Source organism: Ovis aries, chromosome 15, assembly GCF_016772045.2.
Source record: "Ovis aries strain OAR_USU_Benz2616 breed Rambouillet chromosome 15, ARS-UI_Ramb_v3.0, whole genome shotgun sequence".
Taxonomy (NCBI): domain Eukaryota; kingdom Metazoa; phylum Chordata; class Mammalia; order Artiodactyla; family Bovidae; genus Ovis; species Ovis aries.
In genome coordinates this window covers 7,727,441-7,750,872 of record NC_056068.1, presented here as the reverse complement: position 1 = coordinate 7,750,872, position 23,432 = coordinate 7,727,441, and the positions used below count along the sequence as shown (strand labels likewise).

At 38.0% G+C, this 23,432-nt stretch overlaps 1 protein-coding gene across 1 annotated transcript in view; it reads left to right on the top strand.

The window, feature by feature from the left end:
- The window catches only part of ARHGAP42 (Rho GTPase activating protein 42), a 335,206-nt gene that overhangs the window by 258,697 nt on the left and 53,077 nt on the right, over positions 1 to 23,432 (top strand). The window contains exons 7-12 of the mRNA XM_004015979.6: positions 2,577 to 2,681; positions 4,731 to 4,860; positions 10,942 to 11,042; positions 12,740 to 12,849; positions 15,320 to 15,398; positions 16,696 to 16,735. Of these exons, the coding sequence (XP_004016028.2) occupies positions 2,577 to 2,681; positions 4,731 to 4,860; positions 10,942 to 11,042; positions 12,740 to 12,849; positions 15,320 to 15,398; positions 16,696 to 16,735 (565 nt within the window). The remainder of the gene's footprint in view (positions 1 to 2,576; positions 2,682 to 4,730; positions 4,861 to 10,941; positions 11,043 to 12,739; positions 12,850 to 15,319; positions 15,399 to 16,695; positions 16,736 to 23,432) is intronic.

The following is a 23,432-nucleotide window of genomic DNA, read 5'->3' as shown; positions in this document are numbered from 1 at the left end:
ATATGGAATAAAATCCCGGGAAATTAAATGAAAAATTTAAATAAATTATTTTCAAGTTATAACATTTCATATTATTGACCATGTCTGATAACTCCATGGACAGCTGCTCTTTACAAATAAAAACATCATAAATAATTGCATATGAATGTGGGATTAGAAAGCTAGGGTCATAGAAATTGTGCTTTTGCAAAGAAAATTTTATTCTAACTCTTACATGAAAAGATCTGTATGTAGCTCCATGTTTTTGCTCAACTCTTGCTTCTTTTTTGAGTTTTTCCTGCTGCTTGCTAAAATACTGTCTGTTTATTACATAAACCAGTACTGCCACCTCGTGATCTTTTCCTGAATTTCACCTGGCCATCCTTATTCGTTCTCTTTGGGTACTTCTTATTTCTGGCTTACTGGTTCAGTATTCCTCACATCTGCACATTTTTGATCTCCGACTTCTGGTTAGAATCTCTTCTAGGATTAGTTAGTTGCTGTTAGTTGCTCAATCATGTCCTACTCTCTCTGACCCCATGGACTGTATACCCAACAGACTCCTCTGTCCATGGGATTCTCCAGGCAAGAATGCTGGAGTGGGTAGCCATTCCCTTCTCCAGGGAATCTTCCTGATCCAAGGATCAAACCAGGGTCTCCTACATTACAGGGAGATTCTTCACAATCAGAGTCACCAGGGAAGCCCATTACCCTTTGGACCTAACAGAAGCAGAAGATATTAAAAAGGAGTGGCAAGAATACACAGAAGAACTATACAAAAAATATTTTCATGACCCAGATAACCATGATGGTGTGATCACTCACCTAGAGCCAGACATCCTGGAATGGGAAGTCAAGTGGGCCTTAGGAAGCATCACTACGAACAAAGCTAGTGGAGGTGATGGAATTCCAGTTGAGCTATTTCAAATCCTAAAAGATGATGCTGTGAAAGTGCTGCACTCAATATGCCAGCAAATTTGGAAGACTCAGCAGTGGCCACAGGACTGGAAAATACCAGTTTTCGTTCCAGTCCCAAAGAAAGACAATGCCACAGAATGTTCAAACTACCACTCAATTGCACTGATCTCACACGCTGACAAAGTAGTGCTAAAACTTCTCCAAGCCAGGCTTCAACACTATGTGAACTGTGAGCTTCCAGATGTTCAAGCTGGATTTAGAAGAATCAGAGGAACCAGAGATCAAATTACCAACATCCGTTGGCTCATCCAAAAAGTGACAGAATTCCATAAAAACTACTTCCAGAAAAATCTACTTCTGCTTTATTGACTACACCGAAGTCTTTGACTGTGTGACTCACAACAAGCTGTGGAAAATTCTTAAAGAGATTGGAATACCAGACCACCTTACCTGCCTCCTGAGAAATCTGTAGGCAGGTCAAGAACCAATAGTTAGAACTGGACATGGAGCAACAGACTGATTCCAAATCGGGAAAGGAGTACATCAAAACTGTATATTGTCACCCTGCTTATTTAAATTATATCCAGAGTACATCATGAGAAATGCTGGCCTGGATGAAGCACAAGCTGGAATCAAGATTGCCGGGAGCAGTATCAGTCACCTCAGATATACGGTCCATGGGGTCGTGAAGAGTTGGACACGACTGAGTGACTTCACTTTCACTTTTCACTTTCATGCATTGGAGAAGGAAATGGCAACCCACTCCAGTATTCTTACCTGGAGAATCCTGGGGACAGAGGGCTGCCATCTATGAGGTTGCACAGAGTCAGACACGACTGAAGTGATTTAGCAGCAGCAGCAGCAGATATGCAGATGACACCACCCTTATGGCAGAAAGTGAACAAGAGCCAAAGAGCCTCTTGATGAAAGTGAAAGAGGAAACTGAAAAAGTTGGCTTAAAGCTCAACATTCGGAAAATTAAGATCATGGCATCTGGACCCATCACTTCATAGCAAAAAAGATGGGGAAACAATGAAAACAGTGAGAGATTTTGTTCTGAGGGGCTCCAAAATCACTGCAGATGGTGACTGGAGCCATGAAATTAACACTTGCTCCTTGGAAGAAAAGTTATAACCAGCTTAGACAGCATATTCAAAAGCAGAGACATAACTTTGCCAACAAAGGTCTGTCTAGTGAAAGTTAAAGTTTCTCCAGTAGTCATGTATGGATGTGAGAGCTGAACTATAAAAAAAGCTGAGCACCGAAGAACTGATGCTTTTGAACTGTGGCGTTGTAGAAGACTCTTGATCATGGGGTCGCAATGAGTCGAACGTGAGAGAGCAACTATACTGAACTGAACTGTGTTATTTTCATCTTTATTTCCATTAATTCTCTCCTGGATATTTTGTCAGTGCATTTGAAGAGTAGTTAACATGACAACTGTCCATGACAAGACCTAAAAGTTAAATCATGTCTGCCAAAAAGGAAGTAAAAATTAGGTTCCATGGCTTCCATTTCGTATCTGTAATTCTAGTGCCAACTTAGTTGAGGATATTCAAAACTTACTAGCCAGAGGAATTAGAATGAAATATAATTTCTCTAATTTATTTTAGTTGATGATCATCCTTTTTAAAAAACACATTTTTATGGTTTATTTTTTTATCTCTTTATTTTTGCAGCTTTTATCATTCCTTCAGGGTTTGTTTACTTTTTACCACGAGGGATATGAACTCGCCCAGGAATTTGCACCATATAAACAACAGCTGCAGTTCAACTTGCAGAACGTAAGACTATAACTGTTCTCATTGCCTCTGCTTCGTTAATCAGGTGATCCCAGGGCAACTGAGTTATAGCCAAGCTGAACTTATCTGAGTACAATAAAGCCTCACTCATTTAGAAAAACCACTTAATAAATTTATTAACTTTTTAAAATAAGAGCTAATCTCATGTTTGAAAATCATATACTGCCAAATTTCATGAAAATGAAAATATCTGAGTGCAGAAACCTTGGAAACTGTTACCTTTATCTAGTGTTTTCATTATTTTGCCGAGTGACCCTAGGCATGTTGTATTTCCTGAGAGGGCAGTATTTCTGTATTTGTGAAAGGGACTTTCACAATGGACTTTCATGCTCTGTCCCTTTCCTCCCTGAAGCTGTTTATTTTATAGCTGATATTTACTGTTTTCTAAAAATAAATTTAAATGTGGCTTTCAAGCATCCATAAAAGCTGCTTTAAAGCTTCAGGGAGAATTATTTAAAAACACCCTATTTCTGGCAGAGTTTATTTTGTAAAGTTGTCCAGTAAATCCTTTTAATATTTGATTGCAGTTATACGAATTCTGATTTACATGTACTGAATACCAGTTACACTTTAAAAAGCTAGCCGATCTATTCTGTATTATCAAATATGTTGTTCCGTTGCTAAGTCATGTCTGGACTCTTTGCAACTTCCTGGACTGCAGCACACCAGTCTTCCCTGTCCTTTCACTGTCTCCCAGAGTTTGCTCAAACTCTTGTCCATTGAGTCGATGATGCCAATAACAAAATCTTAATTGTTGAGGATTTTGTGTAAATGAAGAGTTATTTCTGAAACCGTGTCTGGTACTCTAGCTAAAATAGTTTGTGAAGGTTTCACTTAATTTTCTATAAAAAGCATGCCTTTCACTCCTTACCTGATTTTTGCCGTTGTAAAGATGTTCAGCAAATAGAAATATGTATTCAGAGCGTACCATGAGAAATAAGTAATTGCAGTTATTCTACTTGTGTTTTGCATTTAGCTTTTTATTTAACCTAGATTTTCTCGCAGAATCAATTTCACATGCAATTCATTCCACTGTTTTTCAATATGGAATCCATTTGGGCTTTCTCAGTAAATATTAAAAGGGAAAATTATAAACCCAAAGTATTTTTATTACTTCCATATTAAATGCAATTGCTGTAAGATTCCTGGGATTTGAGAACAAGAGACAGGTGAAGTATCGGAAAAAATTCATATCCTTATGTTTTAAAGGGAAAAGCAGCAAAAGTGGCAATTAAGAAAACTTTCCCAACTTTACCTTGAGATTCAGATCTTTTATTAGGGGCCGTAACAGAATGATAATCATCACTGCCTCACAGGTTGGTGATTATTCTTATGTTTCCAAGTACGTATTGTTGAGATAATATGACCTGAATGCAAAATTGATATTCATAGAGAAAAGCCATGTACTTTCTATATCTTAAGTAAACTTGCTATGGTGTAAGTAAATTATTTCCAAAGTAGAAGACATTAGAACTTGGAAACCTATTCATTTTTATGTGTTAATTTATGCATTGACCTCCTGATAACTATGTTAGGATTTCGGGAAAACAAGGTAAGTGATATTTCTTCAAAGAGGTTTTTGGAATAAAAATGATGAACCTTTTTCTTGATAAGTGCCACATATATCAGAACTATGTGAATTTATTTTAACCCTCAAAACAAACTAAGTGGCTGTGTATCTGCTTTTTTTTAATCTTAGGTATTATGGGATATAAAATGTTATTTTAATTAATATCTTATATTTGTAAAGCTATAAGTTGTTCCCTAGACAATGTTAAGTGGGAAATTGGATAAAATACTCACATACACAGATGCAAAGAGAAACATGCAGGAGGTCATTCAGAAAAGTTTCACTAAAGCAATTCAAAATTAGAGCATAGGATTCAATGTAGATGGTGATGGATATGGTAAACAGTCCTGAAAGAGTCAAGGTTATCCTTTGCACCATTTATAGTTTTGAAACCTTAGACTGGGTGTTCCTCAAAACTGGCAGAAAACACTGAATGAAATTGTTGTTTCTGTTTACTAAAGACGAGGAATAATTTTGAAAGTACTCGACAAGAGGTAGAGCGATTGATGCAGAGGATGAAGTCTGCCAATCAAGATTACAGACCACCCAGCCAGTGGACAATGGAAGGCTACTTGTATGTCCAGGAGAAACGTGAGTTGCAAAGATGTAAATTAATGTCTCTTAAGATTAACCTTCTGTTTCTATGAGACGTGAGTTGGTTACTTGCTTTTCCTTCAAGAAGGAAGACTGAAATTCCTAACAGCTTTATCCTATATGGTCTGCTTGGCCAGCGACTATCACTGAATGTGGAAGTTTTTCCACTTTTCACCATTGGATTCTCTAAGCTGGTATGTTGTTGAACTTGGAACTTAGAATTTTCGTGATGATACCGTAACATGAGTTCAGTTTTAGAATTTAATTATGGTGCCTGATCTCAATGCAAAGTTTCATGGAGAATTGAAACCCAAAGCCTTTATCAGATGAATCATCTTGGTGACTTTGGTAGTGGTTTTCCCCTTCAGCAGCATTATTTCATTTAATTCTGTGCTCTGACAGTTTTCAGGAGTAAATCTGGCAATTACCTGATCTCAAACTGGCACTGTTTACTTCCTGGTGTTGGGAAATAAGCTTCAGATCCAATAGAGCATTATTATAATTGCCTCACACTGAGAAAGTTTTTCTCACAAAAGTTAATAAAAGCCATTCAAACTTGTATAACTAGAGTCCTTTTTTTGTCATTAAGTGGAACCAGTGATTAAATTAACTCTCTGTTTCAACCCAGAATGCCCTAAAGCACTCTCTTACTCTTTGTGTTGAAGGAACAGTTGTTTGCATTTCCAGTGCATCATGGGCCAGGGTCTTCATAAAACACAGAATCACGTGCGTGGATTGTGCAGTAATCTCAGATTGCTCTAAAAGTTGGTAAATGCCTATTTTCACTTTCTGTAGTTTTTCTCACACATGTGGACTTGAAGACAACATGGAGTAACGTTGCCCTAAGTTTCCCCATCTCTAGACAATAGATCATGGTAGTTTTCCTGAAGACATTATAGTTAAAGGGTTTGAGATGTGGAAGCTGTAGATGTTGAGTGCGAAAGTTTTGGGGGCATAATGCAAAGTGATCACTAATATGCCAAGGTAGTTTATATTTGACATGATCAGATGATTGTCATTTTTTCCTTAACAGTACAGAAGCAGATAACAGTTTGATCCAGTAGTCTCAGCAAACATTTATTACTACATTGGTGATAGTGGGCTGCTGACTCAGGGGATCTGGTTTTAGGATTTTCCTTCTCATAGCTATCTACCTTGACCAGTCTACTGTTTTCAGATGTTAAAATGATGAATCTAATGTCCTGCCTTTATAGTCTACAATTAAAATATAATAAATAGGTTTTTCAAGAATGTCATGAGAAAAGACCAATTCATTGATCATATATGCAAGAGTATATGGATTTAACTCAGGACCCTAAGAAAGAGTCTACATACTGAATAGTTTTTCCATATGTGAGAGCCTCAGTGTGAGGGTACATGGAGAAGTTCTGTGCCTAGTAGAGGAATATGTGGATAGTGAGGCTTGTCAAGTCTGCATCTGGTAAAGGAGGTGCAATCCTGTTGCCCAAAGATTTTTTATTCATTGCAGCTCAGCAATACTTTATTTCTTGATGTCTCCCCTCACTCCTATTGTTAACACAGTTGCTAAAATCATTGTGGGTATACAATATCATGTTCTAATCAAAAAAGCTTTGGATTACCTAGCAAAATTCTTGTATTCATAATCTTCACATATGTCCTGTTCAGCCACGACTTGGTAGCCCATCCATTGGATTTTGCCAAGGTTTGCTTACCTATTCCCCAGCTGTTAGACATTTGGATCTCTGGTGGTACAGAGGTTAAAGCGTCTGCCTGCAATGTGGGAGACCTGGGTTCGATCCCTGGGTCGGGAAGATCCCCTGGAGAAGGAAATGGCACCCCCTCCAGTATTCTTGCCTGGAGAATCCCATGGACGGAGGAGCTTGGTGGGCTACAGTCCACGGGTCACAAAGAGTCAGACACAACTGAGCAACTTCACTAAAAGCATAAGCCCTTTAATAATCTGGGGTCTGGATGCATAGACAGAATGCAGTGTTTTATGCCCCTGTCTGATGCTGATATCTTGTATTCTCAGATACCTGACTTCTTCTCTGGGTCAGTCTGAAATGATCATAAAGCCCTCTGTGGCACTGACCTTTTCTCTGAGAGTTCCTATCCCTCTAACATCTGCTTTTAGGCTACAGAACTCAGGTAAATCTTCAATTCCAGTGTCTCTGTAGCCTGGGACCAAATCTGTCTATCTCCTTGATAACCTGTGAACCCATACCTTCTCTCCATCTCCATAGTCTTGCGCTGGCCTCCTTACTGTTCGTTTTTGCCTCCAGGCTTATCAGCCTCAGTCCTTTCTCAGAGAGCTTACAGCAGCTTCCTCTGCAGTGCTTGCTTGGTTGTGCCTCTCCTGTGATGGCCGTGGTCTGGCATGGCATTCAAGGCTCCCCTCTATTTGTAGCATCCTCTCTTATGACATTCTTCCTGTTCCCAGCACAGCGTCCATCTCCATTTTACTCTATATCCGCCTGTGCTGTTTTTATAGCTTTAGCGAGGCACACTTGGCATGCAATAAATTGCACATATTTAAAATGTACAGTTTGATCAGTTTTGCTACATATATCTACCTATGAAGCCATCACCACAGTCAACATAACACATGTATTCATCACTCCAAAAGTGTTATTTTGCCTCACTGTAATCCCTCACTCCTTTCATTCTCACTTACCATCCTCACTTCTTCCTTTTGCCTAGGATTTAAAAAGGAAAATGAATGGGATTATATGCTTTGGAATTATTTTTCCAAGAGGAAAAAGTACTCAAAGCCGCTTTCTTCTTGGAATCTTTGAGAGCATTTTTATTAAGAAAATCTGACCATTTCACGAAGACATATTGATTGTGCTCTTGCTATCACTGAGTAAGTCTTATGGAGAACAAAAGAGGAGATGAAGAATATGGCTCCAAGATGTTTATTCAGTTGTAGGAGGTACAAGACAGATAGACTTACACAGTTAGCAACCAGTGATTAATAGTAAATATCAGAGCTGTAAACTGATTGATAAATGGAGATGGATTTAATGGGATGGTAGCAGATGATTGCTATTTAGACACAGCACTCCACTTCATCTGAGTATGTGGTTTGTATGTTACCCACCTCCAGGTATACAGTGAATTGCATTCTGGTAGATTCCAGTTTAAGCAGAAAGAGCATGGGGTCCAGAGTCAGATAGAACTACATTGGAATTTTATGTCACCTGTTAACTGGATGATTCTGCATAGGCAACTTTCTGAGCTCAGTCTCCTCATTTTTAAAAGAGGGATATTTATATCCAATCTTATAATAACATTGTAAGAATTAGAGGTAATGTATATGGAATGTCTCTGTTATCAGTAGTGGTGCATAGTAATACCACTGTACTTCCAGGAGCCCTTCCTATTCTGTGCAATTTGTATTTATGTCATTTAATTCTTAAAACAACTCCTGAGAAGTATCGTTCCTCTAAAAAGAACAACTCCAACCACGTGCCCTCTTAATGAAGAAAGCAGCACCATCTGCTGCTCTTAAGCTTTATTTTCTTTTATGTAAAGTGCTCTTCATAATGTCTGACTTTAAAAGTTCCTAGATAAAATGTTGACGGTAGGTATCCAGTGAATGTTAATTCCCTCCCAATCCACAGGCATCATCCCAGCAACCTCAGATGATCACTGGATAAGATAATTAAACTTGTTTTGGTTTGAAACTTCAGAGCTGTAATAAATTTTATTTTCCCAGACTTTTTTTTAGGGACTTCAGAATCACTTGCCTAAGAACATCTGCCGTGGCCTGGTGCCAAGCAACTTTAAAGAAAGCAGCATGTGTGTGCAGCACACTTGAAGATCAAGTGCATGGGGTTCTGAAGTTAACATAGAGGCAGGATGAAACATTTTGGGTCTAATAGGTCGTCAGAGTGTTGCAGCAGCTTTATTTAAAAATTATAGCTAATATTGCTTCATAAATTGCTTCCTAAGAAGTAAAATCACTATAAAGATTTCTATCCAGCCACTCTCTACTAATCAACTCTAAGCCTTTAAGTATTTTACACCACATGTAACAGAGTTATCAACAAGTATTATTAAGTATTACAGTGTGAAATAGTCCCCAAACAGAATTGAAGTTAATTGCAGTAACCCTTTGTGATTACCAAGTACGTAGCTGCACCCCATAATTTTAAAGTCTGGAGTGGTTTAAGTATTAAAGCTACATATGACACCAAGGGCACTATTATTACAGGGAAAAATTCAAATGGCTCATGAAACACTTTTCTCAAGTGGTGCATTTTCACAATTCTGCTTCTTAGTGTTGAATACATTGTTATAAAACACAGCCAGCAATAACATTGTATATAATTGTTGCTAGAGAGATCCAGGTGTTAATCCAGATAGGACCCTGTGTGAAGAAGCTTTAGGAAACAAGCTCCGTTTTCAACCTACTCAGCCCACTAGGGCACTTGGGTGCAAGATAATTGGCTTCCCTGTGGGAAAGATGAAGTCTTCTACCGAGGTCATGAAATAATTGAACTCGTGATTTATCTGTTTGCCCAGGTGAAGCAGCATCAACCAGTTTTTAAGGAGAACACTGGATGACAGAGTGGTATGCAGAGGGAAAGGGTTGCATACCCCAGCGAGGTTATATTTATGGAGAAAAAGATAGTGAACATTAGACATGCATGCATGCTAAGTTGCTTCAGTTGTGTTTGACTCCTTGGACTGTAGCCCACCAGGCTTTTCTGTCCATGGGATTCTTCAGGCAAGAATATTGGAGTGGTTTGCCATGCCCTCCTCCAGGGGATCTTCCCAACCCAGGAGTCAAATGCACATCTCTTACAGCTCCTGCATTGGCTGGTGGGTTCTTTACCACCAGCACCATTGACCCCATGGTCTGTAAACCCACTAGGCTCCTCTGTCCGAGGGATACTCCAGGCAAGAATACTGGAGTGGGTTGCCTTTCCATTCTCCAGGGGATCTTCCCTATTCAGGGATCAAACCCTGGTCTCCTGCATTGCAGGCGGATTCTTTATTGTCTGAGACACCAAGGAAACCCTTCATTTTAAAGAGAGATTTGAATTTAATATTTTTCAGATTAGTGTTAAAAGGGAACAGCTCTGTGGTCAAAAAGTCTTAGAGAAAGATGAATAATTCATTCCTTCATTCATGAAATCTTTATTGAGGAGCAACTATGTGTCTGGCCCTGTTCTATGGATTAAGAATATGCTATTCCACAGAACATCACTTGTTCCTTCTCTCATAGAGCTTTAGATTCTAGTGATGGATGCAGACAATAAATAGGATGAATTAGTAAAGTGGTGATCATATATGTGTTAACTGCTGAGAAGAAAGTAAAGCAAAAAAAAAAAAAGAGAGAGAGATAAGAAATGAAATGTCATGGTGAAGGTGTTGTGATATTAGCTATCTCTACAGAAAAGGGCCATATTATAAAGGTGACATTTAGGAAAAAAACTGAAGGAAGTGACAGTGTAAGTCATGCAGGCATCTGAAGGAAGAGTCATCCTGTGAGTGGAAATGCTCTGGGGTAGAAATGCATTCTCCATGTTCAGAGACCAGCAGGGCCCAGTGTAACTAGCAAGTGTAGGAGGCAAAAGGCAGTAAGACCAATAATATCCTTCTATCCAGATCATTTGGAGCCTTCGGTTTATATCTGGGGAGATGTGGGAAATGATTGGAGAGTTTTGAACAAAAGGATGAAATAACCTGGCTAAATTTTGAGCAAGGTATTTCTGGCAATTTCGCAAGTAGACGACAAAGGAAGATGTAAGGAGACCTGTTACAGCACCTCAGACTGTTCCTTCTCATCCTTCCCACATCCGTGGGTAAACCACTGTCACAGACGAGATAACTGAAGCTGAGAGCTAAAGTAACTCTTGAGGTTACCAAGTACGTGTCAGAGCTGCAAATTAAGCCAAGTTGTCTGGTTGCAAGACACTCTACCCTACACCACTGTAGCTCCAGTCTGGCCTTTCTCACTCACAATAAGCATTACTGACTTGCATGGTCTATGGAAATCCTCGGTTTTACTTCATAGCATCAAAAACTGTGCAAACTTAGATGCAACTCATATATTAACAGTCTGTATCATTTGTTTCCTTTCATTAGGACCTCTTGGTTTTACATGGATTAAACATTATTGTACATATGATAAAGGAAGTAAAACTTTTACAATGAGTGTTTCAGAAGTGAAATCCAGTGGGAAAATGGTGAGTCATTTTTTTTTCTATTGTTTTTTGACTGAACTTGTTATTTAAGTAATGGAAATAAAAATCTTTTGTGCTTATTTTTCTAATAAACGTGTTCACAATTTTTAAAAATTGAAAAGTCACAAAAGTTTTCCCTCACTTTAAATGACCTTGATCACTTAAAAAGAACAGCCAGTACTTCTTTTTCACTTTGGCCATGAATCTTTATAAGCAGTTGCATTACACATATGGACACCTTGGTGAATGGCATCTCACATTCCTGGCAGCAGAGTCGTTTGTGGTGTTGGTTTGCCAGCAGCCCACAGAGGTTGTCAGGGGCGGGTTGAGGCTCTCGGAGTCCGCCTCTTTCTTCCTGGTGGTTTCCTGTGGGAGCCCGTGTTTGTCCCTGCATCCCACAGTCCCTGCAAGCACTGAGTCCTTCTTACTGAAATGCTGGCCAACAAAGTTTCTCAAAAGAAAACAGTGAGTGCTCATGTACCCTTGAAGTCAGTCACTGAATGTCTCACATGGGTGGTGAACAGTACAAACTAAGTGTACTTTGTTTGCGGAAGTGCTGGAGAGTGCAGCACCTTTATTGCACGTAGTTTGCAATCTTTTTGTGAGTTAAGATATGAATATGGCAGACGCTGAGACCTACAAATAAGATGACTGAGCCATCATCTGAGAATCCTAGAGCTGGAAGTTATCCTAAAGATTATTGAGGCTCGCCTCCTTTTAACTGACTAGAAGATAAAGGTGGTAGAAAGTAAGTGACTCCCCACCTAATTTGTGGTATAGATCATGGAGTAGTAAATGTTGACCTAATTTAGGCACATATTCAAATATATCAACTGAAACTTATTGTGCTTGGGCATTCAATAGAGTCTAATAATTCAAAGTGACCGATATAAAGTAAAGAAGAACATACCAGAGAAAAAGAAATCTTAGATTGCTACCATCACAGGAAGTTGTTAAATGCTGTAATCACACCTTAGTTTCTACTCAAGTTTTCGTAAGAAAAGCTGTTGCCCAGGAGTGAGTTCATGTGACAGTAGTGAGATAATAAACAGACTAAGCCAGAGTTCTATTAGTAAATCTATAAGATTTGCAACCAGAGATAATAGAATTAACCAAGCATTAGGTAAATATTCTCCTTAAAATTGAATGGCTTTTCAGGTATAGAAGAGAATTATGCATTGAGCTTATGTTGGATTCTGTCCAAAGAGGTTTGGTTTCAGAAGCAAACTAGCAATTGGTTACCAGCAGAAGAATCACATGGTATGCATGATAGTAATAACGTTATAACAAGTATCTACTAGAGCTATATTATTTTGGTAACTCTCTTGAGATTTGGAGTCAACTGTCAGCTGTCATTTAATACTCCACAGCTCTGATTCAAATATATACACATTATAGTATAATTTAACATGATAAGTAAATATGTTGAAGGGTGCTAGGCACAGAATTCTCAGAATTCTTTGAATAAAACATATATATGTGGTTAATTTAGTAATAAGTTGTTTGGTGTATTACAGTTGGGAAGTTAACATTAGCCAGACATCTCTGTATTAATATTTATAGAAATGGGGCATGAATATGACCTTTATACATAAACTGTGCTCTGAGTTATTTTAATATGGAAACTTTAGATGGTATATTTAATATATTTCAGTTCACTCTGTCATCATGTCAAAAATATGTTCCACCTCTTGTTTCAGAATGGCCTTGTTACTAGCTCACCAGAAATGTTTAAATTAAAATCTTGTATCCGACGAAAGACAGATTCAATTGATAAACGATTCTGCTTTGACATAGAAGTGGTCGAAAGGTTTGAACTTTTCACTTTCTGTGTTTTAATTTGGTTTAATTTTTTTCTGTGTATAGCTGTAAATATGAAACAGCATAAAGTGCTTGTTTTTCAGTCTCTTTTTAAAAAAGCAATATATGTTTAATTCATTCTCTCACTTGTTTATTCAATAAATATGGATTACATGATGCTTTCAAAAAAATAAATTAGACACAGAGTGCTACCAAAGGGTAATGTCATGCAGCGAAGAATCTGAAAAACGCACACACTGGACTAGGGTCCCCATCCAGTGAAGGAACCTGACAGCATTGTTCACGGCTCCCGGGTCAGCTTTCTGTATGGTTTTGAAACCTAGCGGCCTTGTGCCAAAGCATAAAAAAAGACACTGCTGCACTTGCCGAAAGCTTCCTTCGGCCAGTGAAATTCCGTGCCTTCCACGCACACAGCGCTGTTCTGGGCATTCTTAGTCACAGGATACTGGGAGAGACATAAAGGCTGTGCAGCCAAGCTCGTCATCTAACGGAACTGTTTAGCTGTACTCATTTATCATTTCAGGTAGAATAGAAACAAAGTCAGGAAAAGTATGTATGTTTTCTCGATCTCTGTTGTATTCCATAATCTATTCTTCCCCTATATTACCACCATGCTTCTGAATACTCTAGCTTTGCATGTGAATATATACCACATACATATATATATATATAACATTCTGACATACTGTATACACTGTTATATACCACAGCTTACATATTATAATTATTTAGTAAGACATGGCCCCATTCTTATGCTTCTTTAAAACAGTGTTAGCTGTTTTGGCCCTGTGTTCTTATACTTCGTAGATCTGCTGAGCAAGTTTACTTTTCTCTCCAAAAATTCCTTCGGGATTTTTGACTGGAGTTCTATTAAGTTATTAGATTAAAAATGGTGAATTGAACTGTCCCTAAGATTTTATGTATCTTTTCTTCCCCCCATTTTATTTTTGGGTGTCTTCTTTTCATTGAAATTTTGAATAGAATTCTTTGATTAGTAGAAACGCATTTTTGTTTTATGGTTGAAACTGCTGTGTAAAGGCTAGTAATTTTTTTTATATATCAATCTATGTCCATTGGTTTTAATAATTTTGTGATAGGAACGTCTTGATTTTCTGTGTAGATGAATACTAACATATTAGTGATTTTTCTTTTCTTTTTTCAGTGCTTTCTAGATATATAACCTTGGAGCACGCTGTTAAACCCTGTGCTTCAGTTCTTTTCATCTGTAGAACAAGGCTAGTCACTACGCACATCAAAGGGTTGTTGTGAGGAATAAATAGGTTAATGAAGGAGACGTAACAGTGCCTGGCACGCAATAAACAGCCTAAAGTATTGCTGTTATTACTGCTGTTTTAAACTGGCTTAAATTACCCAAGATAAAATTACTTTGATCTTTATAATCAGTTTATCCATTTCTTATCAATATAATGATCCATTTTCATGTACCCATGAAGACATATCCCTTTCTCACAGTTTTAGCTCATTCTAGGCTTGTAATTGGCTTCCCCATTACACAATATTTAAAGGAGATTTCCTTCTTGTTTACCTTGTCACAGAGCCCTCTACGTTTCTGTTTATCCTATGAACAGCTTGCACAGTTCATTAGGTTAATTTCACTTTTTTTCCTGTATTTTCTGTCATTGTCTTCATATTGATTTCATCTCTCCCTTTGCTTGCTCTTTCTTGAAGCACATCCTCAAGTAGCTAATTCAGAATGGGTGCATGGGAGAGAGTTGTTTTCTAAAGTGTTAATGATAATACTGTGATCATTGTATAAACACTTTGGTCTTATTTTCTTCTGTAAAATTAACTAGTTATGGTATAAGGCTTCTCCTATTGCTATATGAAACTGAAGTGGCTCAGTCATGTCCGACTCTTAGCAACCCCAGGGACTGTAGCCTACCATGCTCTTCCATCCATGGGATTTTCCAGGCAAGAGTATTGGAGTGGGTTGCCATTTCCTTCTCCAGGGGATCTTCCCAACCCAGGGACTGAACCTGGGTCTCCCATGATGTAGGCAGATGCCTTACTATCTGAGCCACCAGGGAAGTCCACATTGCTATATATTCATTGTAATTATTTTTAGTGACTATATGATAATACCCTGGGTCATATTCTTAATTATTCACATCTTATGGAATGTTTAGGTGGTTTTGAACTTTGATGAATGTGACTCTGTCATCCTTTTCAGTCATTTTAGGGGAAGTAGTTTGAGACTAGCCTCCTTCGGACAGTCTTATACCTAAAACACTTAGGATTTCTTTTATAATTTTTTAATTTATTTATTCTTTTCTCTCCTATCTATATTATTTTCTCTTTTCATTTTTTTCTCTTTCCTGCTTTTTCTTCAAATTTTACTTAGTTAACTAAGAATTAATTAATTAAGAATTTAAATAAACAGCATATGTTTAAAGGCATAAATAAGTGAATTGAATATATATAATACTTATTTTTAATAGGCATGGGATCATCACATTGCAAGCCTTTTCAGAAGCTAATCGAAAACTCTGGCTTGAAGCCATGGATGGGAAGGAACCGGTAGGAATATGACACATTTTCTAATTTTGATTTTATTGGTCTAATAATTGCAAAGTACATCTAAAAAAAATTTATATGCCTATATATAGTATATTTGAAAATATTAAAATAGCAAATCAGGAGTAGAGACTCTTTTGAATTTGTTTTTCAGGGAGACTTCTAGGACTAATTTAAAACCCTAAAATTACTTTAAAAAAGTAATTTTATTTGGCTACATTGATTGGATTGCTTTGTTTTGCTAATAGTTCTTGAGTGTCTACTCTTTGCAAGGCCAGTGTGAGGTTTTATGATCAGCATGATGAACAAATTTCAGGGTAACCTAGACCATGGGTTAGAAGTCTCCTTTGGTAAAACTGTTTGTAACTTGACATTTCCCTCAGTCCAGATCCCCATTTTTCTAATAGATATTTTGATGTTGACATAAATTTACTTAAAATGATCAGGGAGGCTTATATAAAAAAGGGAATATGCCACTGATGACGTCTGTGACGCACACAGCACTGAGTGCTTAGAGGGATGAGCACACAGAGCCAATAGAAGACACCAGCCTGTCCCTGGAAGACTGTCTTTTAAATGGCAAAGAACTTGTGAAAAGTACCTGTGCAACAGCAGAGCTACACAGAGTGTGGACCCTAGACTTTGAGTCTATCCTATAAACTATTACCAGGCTACACTGAGTGCAGAGATTATGATTAAGGATCTGGAAAATTTTGTAGCAATTAGAAGTCATTTTATATCTGTTGAATTTAATAATAAAAAAATTTAGACTGTCTATTCTTGATTGTTGATTACATTTACACTTTTTTTTTTTGTAATTTACAAAATTATCCATCAGTGACAGATTAAAAATTAAAAACAAAGCAACTTGTCTCTTTACTGCTAATAGTTGAGAGGCAAGCCCTGACCTAGAGGAAATTTAGAAGACAGTGTGATAGCTTAACAAGCACAAGTTAGGTACATGCTGAGAAAAAATGCTAAGCAGGTAATTTGAGGAGGAAACAATCAGGTGCATCCATCGTGAGGTACTTCCTGAAGAAGGGAGATTGTGCATCGTGTTAGAGAATAGAATGAGATGCTTAGATCCGAGGGAAAGGGGTAAACCTTTGCCCAGGGCAGGACAGCAAGGGAGGAAAAGGAGTGGGAGGCAAGATTGGAGGAGGGCATTGTGCATACAGTAGTGGTAGGACTTTGAAATCAGGACACTCCCTTTGTATATCACTGAACCAGTATCACCCTGGTCATTGTCTGTTGTGGCTCATTAACTGCAGATGACTGGCTGACTTTTTTTGTGTTTTAGATTTATACCCTGCCTGCGATTATCAGCAAGAAAGAAGAAAGTAAGTTGCTTTAATAATTATTTGAAATGTTATCATGTAGATTTTTTTTTTTTAGTTGAAGTAAATGGCAGTCCACTCCAGTATTCTTGCCTGGGGGATCCCATGGATAGCCTGGCAGGATACAGTCCATAGGGTCGCAAAGAGTATAGACACGACTGAGCCACTAAACCACAAGAACAAAAATAACAAATTAGTTTCAGCTGTACAACAATATAATTACTTTCTGTATAAACTGTAAAGTCATTACTGCAATAAGTCTAGTACCATCTGTCACCATAAAGTTGTCCTCTTTCATCTACTTCACCCACCCTCCAATGCCCTTCCCTCTGATACCCATGAATCTGAATTTGTTTTCTTTTTTCTTTGTTTTATTGTTTATATTCCACATATAAGTGAAATCGTATGGTATTTGTCCTTCTCTGACTCATTTCACTTAACAAGATGCCTTTGAGTTCCCTCCATATTATTGCAAATGGCAAACAAAAATTTTTCTTTTTTATAGCCAAGCAGTAGTCCATTTTGTGTATATACCTTATCTTCTTTATCCAATTCTCCCATCAGTGTTAATTTAGATTGTGTCCGTATCTTAGCTATTGTAAATAATGCCACAGTGAGTATAGAGATGGATATATCTTTTCGAATTCATATTTTTCATTTTCTTTGGATGAATACCCAGAAGTGGTATAGCTGGATCTTATGGTAGTTTGTTCTTAAACCTTGGGGTACCTTTGTACTATTTTCCATAGTTGCTGCTCCAGTATGCATTCCCACCAATAGTGTACAAAGTTTCCCTTCTCTCCACATTCTCTGTAAAACTTCTCTGTTTTTATCCTTTGGATAATAACCATTCTAGCAGGTATGAGTGATATCTCATTTTGATTGCATTTCTCTGATGATTAGTGGTGTTAAATGTCTTTTCCTGTGCCTATTGACCATCTGTGTGTGTTTTGAATAAAATATATAAATCCTCTGCCCATTTTTAAGTAAATTATTTTTTACTATTCGTTTGAAATCTTTATATGTTTTTTGACATTTACCCCTTATAATATATATGATTTGCAAATATTTTCCCCTTATTCAGTAGGTCACCCAGTGCATTTTGTTGATGATTTCCTTTGCTGTACAGAAGCTATTCAGTTTCATATAGGCCCGCTTGCTTATTTTTGCTTTGGTTGCCTTTGCTTTTGAGGTCAGATCCAAAAAATTCGATGTCAACACTGATACTAAGGAGCTTATTGCCTACATTTTCTTCTAGAATTTTTATGGATTCAGGTCTTATGTTTAAGTTGTAAAACATTTAAATTTGATTTTTTGTGTGTGATACTATATTCATGTCTTTGCAAGTGTCTGTCTAGTTTTCCAAGCACCATTTATTGAAGAGGCTGCCTTTTCTATTTTACATTCTTGACTCCTTTGTCATAAATTATTTAACCATGCATATGGGTTTATTTCTGGACGCTTCACTCTCTCCCGTTGATTTATGTCTGTATTTATGCCCTTACCATACTCTCTTGACTACCGTGACTTTGTAGTTTACTTTGAAATCAAGGAGTTTGATACCTCCCGCTTTAATTTATTCATTTAGGGTTTTGTTTTTCTGATGATTCTTTTGTCTGAAATCTGCCTTACCAGATTGTGTCATGGTTCCATAAAATTATTGAATTCCTCCAAGGTGTTTCTTTTTTATGTGGTTGTAAATGCGATTGTTTTCTTAATTTCTTTTTCTGATGTTTTGTCATTAGTTATAGGAATACAGGAGATTTTGTATGATGAAACTTTACTAAAATCGTTTGTTAGTTCTAAGAGTTGAACTCCTTATTGCCAAATTCAGACTGAAATTGAAGAAAAGAGGGAAAACCACTAGACCATTCAGGTATGACCTCAATCAAATCCCTTATGATAATACAGTGGAAGTGAGAAATAGATTTAAGGGACTAGATCTGATAGATAGAGTGCCTGATGAACTATGGAATGAGGTTTGTGACATTGTACAGGAGACAGGGATCAAGACCATCCCCATGGAAAAGAAATGCAAAAAAGCAAAATGTTTGTCTGAGGAGACCTTACAAATAGCTGTGAAAAGAAGAGAAGCAAAAAGTAAAGGAGAAAAGGAAAGATATAAGCATCTGAATGCAGAGTTCCAAAGAATAGCAAGGAAAGATAAGAAAGCCTTCTTCAGCGACCAATGCAAAGAAATAGAGGAAAACAACAGAATGGGAAAGACTAGAGATCTCTTCAAGAAAATTAGAGATACCAAGGGAACATTTCATGTAAACGTGGGCTTGATAAAGGACAGAAATGGTCTGGACCTAACAGAAGCAGAAGATATTAAGAAGAGGTGGCAAGAATACACAGAAGAACTGTACAAAAAAGATCTTCACAACCCAGATAATCATGATGGTGTGATCATTCACCTAGAGCCAGATGTCCTGGAATGTGAAGCCAAGTGGGCCTTAGAAAGCATCACTACGAACAAAGCTAGTGGAAGTGATAGAATTCCAGTTGAGCTATTTTAAATCCTGAAAGATGATGCTGTGAAAGTGCTTCACTCAATATGCCAGCAAATTTGGAAAAGTCAGCAGTGGCCACAGGACTAGAAAAGGTCAGTTTTCATTCCAATCCCAGAAAGAAAGGCAATGCCAAAGAATGCTCAAACTACCACACAATTGTACTCATCTCACATGCTAGTAAAGTAATGCTCAAAATTCTCCAAGCCAGGCTTCAGCAATATGTGAACCATGAACTTCCAGATGTTCAAGCTGGTTTTAGAAAAGGCAGAGGAACCAGAGATCAAATTGCCATCATCCACTGGATCATGGAAAAAGCAAGAGAGTTCCAGAAAAAAACATCTGTTTCTGCTTTATTGACTATGCCAAAGTCTATGACTGTGGATCACAGTAAACTGTGGAAAATTCTGAGAGAGATGGGAATACCAGACCACCTGACCTGCCTCTTGAGAAACCTATATGCAGGTCAAGAAGCAACAATTAGAACTGGACATGGAACAACAGACTGGTTCCAAATAGGAAAAGGAGTACGTCAAGGCTGTATACTGTCACCCTGCTTATTTAACTTATATGCAGAATACATCATGAGAAACGCTGGACTGGGAGAAGCACAATCTGGAATCAAGATTGCCGGGAGAAGCATCAATAACCTCAGATATGCAGATGACACCACCCTTAGGGCAGAAAGTGAAGAACTAAAAAGCTTCATGATGAAAGTGAAAGAAGGGAGTAAAAAAGTTGGCTTGAAGCTCAACATTCAGAAAATGAAGATCATGGCATCTGGTCCCATCACTTCATGGGAAATAGATGGGGAAACAGTGGAAACAGTGTCAGACTTTATTTTTTGGGGCTCCAAAATCACTGCAGATGGTGATTGCAGCCATGAAGTTAAAAGACACTTACTCCTTGGAAGAAAAGTCATGACCAACCTAGATAGTATATTGAAAAGCAGAGACATTACTTTGCCGACTAAGGTCCATCTAGTCAAGGCTATGGTTTTCCCAGTAGCCATGTATGGATGTGAGAGTTGGACTGTGAAGAAGGCTGAGCACTGAAGAATTGATGCTTTTGAACTGTGGTGTTGGAGAAGACTCTTGAGAGTCCCTCGGACTGCAAGGAGATCCAACCAGTCCATTTTGAAGGAGATCAGCCCTGGGGTTTCTTTGGAGGGAATGATGCTGAAGCCGAAAGTCCAGTAGTTTGGCCACCTCATGCGAAGACTTGACTCGTTGGAAAAGACTCTGATGCTGGGAGGGATTGGGGGCAGGAGGAGAAGGGGACGACAGAAGATGACATGGCTGGATGGCATCACTGACTCAATGGACGTGAGTCTGAGTGAACTCCGGGAGTTGGTGATGGACAGGGAGGCCTGGTGTGCTGCGATTCATGGGGTCGCAAAGAGTCGGACACGGCTGAGTGGCTGAACTGAACTGAACTGAATAGGTGGGTGTTTGTTTTTGTTTTTGTTTTTGGTGGACTCTATAGTTGTTTTTTTTTTTTTTAATAGTATCATGTCACCTGCAAATACTGATATTTTTTCATCTTCCTTTCCAGTTGGGATTCCTGTTATTTCTTTTTTCCCCTAACTGCTGTGGCTGGTACTTCCAATACTGTGTTGAATAAAAGTAGTTAGAGTGAGCATTCTTCTATATAGTTCCTAATCTTAAAGGAATACCTTTCAGCTTTTCACCAATGAGTATGGTATTATCCTTGGGCTTGTCATATATAGCCTCTATTGTGTCAAAATATGTACCCTCTCTGCCCACTGTGTTGAGAGTGTTTAACATAATTAGATGCTGAATTTTGTAAAATACTTTCTCTGCATCTTTGGAGACAGTCCTACATTTTTTATGATTCATTTTGTAAGTATGAGTATCATGTTTATTGATTGAATAAACTTTGCATCCTTGGAACAAGTCTCACTTAATGATCATGATTGTCCTTTTCTTTTTATTTTATTTTCCTTTTTATTTTAATTTCATATACGATTGAATTCAGTTTGGCTTCTCAGATGGCACTAGTGTTAAAGAACCTGCCTGCCAATGCACAAGACACTAGAGAGGAGGGTTCAAAACCTGGGCCAGGAAGATCCCCTGGAGGAGGGCATGACAATGCACTCCAGTATTTTTACCTGGAGAATCCTATGGACAGAGGAGCCTTGTGGGCTACAGTCCATAGGGTCAGAAAGAGTTGGACATAACTAGCACACAGTCTGAAGCAACCAACATGCAGCATACACGAATTCAGTTTGCTAATATTTTGTTGAAGACTTTTATATCTACTTTCATTGGAGATGTTGGCCTGTAATTTTCGTTTTTTGTCTGTCCTTGTCTGTTTTTGTTATCAGGATAACGCTGGCTTTATAAAATGAGTTTGGAAATGTTCTGTCTTCTTCGCTTTTTGGATTAGTTTGAGGATAGATATTCAGTCTTTGAATGTTTGATAAAATTTACAGATGAAACAGTCTGATGCTGTTGGGATTCTGTTTGTTGGGATTCTTTTTTTTTGTAATCTCTTTACTAGTAATCTGTCTATTCAGATATTTTATTTCTTTATATTTCAGTCTTAGAAGGTTATATGTTTCTAGGAATTTATCCATTTGATCTAAATTATACAGTTCCTGTGCCCCAACCAGTAATGCTGAAGAAGCTAAAGTTGAACTGTTCTATGAAGACCTACAAAAACTTCTAGAACTAACACCCAAAAAAGATGGATTTTTCAATATAGGGGATGGAATTCAAAAATAGGAAGACAAGAGATACCTGGAGTAACAGGCAAATTTGGCCTTGGAGTACAGAATGAAGCAGGGCAAAGGCTGGCAAAGTTTTGCAAAGAGAATACACTGGTCATAGAAAACACCCTCTTCCAATAACAGAAGAGAATACTCTACAAATGGACATCACCAGATGGTCAATACTGAAGTCAGATTGATTATATTCTTTGCAGCTAAAGATGGAGAAGCTCTATGCAGTCAGCAAAAATAAGACCAGGAGCCTACTGTGGCTCAGATCTTGAACTCCTTATTGAAGATTCTGATTCAAATGAAAAAAGTAGGGAAAACCACTAGACCATCCAGGCATGAACTCCTTATTGAAGATTGAGATTCAAATGAAAAAAGTGGGGAAAACCACTAGACCATCCAGGCATAACCTAAAACAAATCCCTTACATTATACAGTGGAAGTGACAAGGAGATTCAAGGGATTAGATCTGATAGAGTGCTTGAAGAACTATGGATTGTATAGAGGCAGTGATCAAGACCATCCCCAAGGGAAAAAATGCAAAAAGGCAAAATGGTTGTCTGAGGAGGCCTTAGAAATAGCTGAGAAAAGAAGAGAAGCTAAAGGCAAAGGAGAAAAGGAAAGATATACCCATCTGAATGCAGAGTCCCAAATAATAGCAAAGAGAGATAAGAAAGACTTCCTCAGTAATCAGTGCATAGAAATACAGAAAAACAGTAGAATGGGAAAGACTAGAGATCTCTTCAAATGAATTAGAGATGCCAAGGTAACATTTCATTCAAAGACGGGCACAATAAAGGACAGAAACAGTATGGACCTCACAGAAGCAGAAGATATTAAGAGGAGGTGAGAAGAATACACAGAAGAGCTATACAAAAAAGATTTTCATGACTCACATAACCGTGATAGTTTGATCACTCACCTAGAACCAGACATTCTGGAATGTGAAGTCAAGTGGGCCTTAGGAAGCATCACTACAAACAAAGCTAGTGGAGGTGATGAATTCCAGTTGAGCTGTTTCAAATCCTAAACAATGGTGCTGTGAAAGTATTGCACTCAGTATGCCAGCAAATTTGAAAAATTCAGCAGTGACCAAAGGACTGGAAAAGGTCAGTTTTCATTCCAATCCCAAAGAAAGGGAATGCCAAAGAATGTTCAAACTACCACACAGCTGCAGTCATCTCACACACCAGCAAAGTAATGCTCAAAATCCTCCCAGACAGGCTTCAACAGAACATAAACGGTGAACTTCCAGATGTTCAAGCTGGATTTTAAAAGGGCAGAGGAGCCAGAGATCAAATTGCCAATATCCACTGGATCATTGAAAAAGCGAGAGAATTCCAGAAAAACATCTACTTCTGCTTTATCGACTATGCCAGAGCCTTTGACTGTGCGGATCACAACAAACTGGAAAATTCTTAAAGAGATGGGAATACCAGACTACCTTACC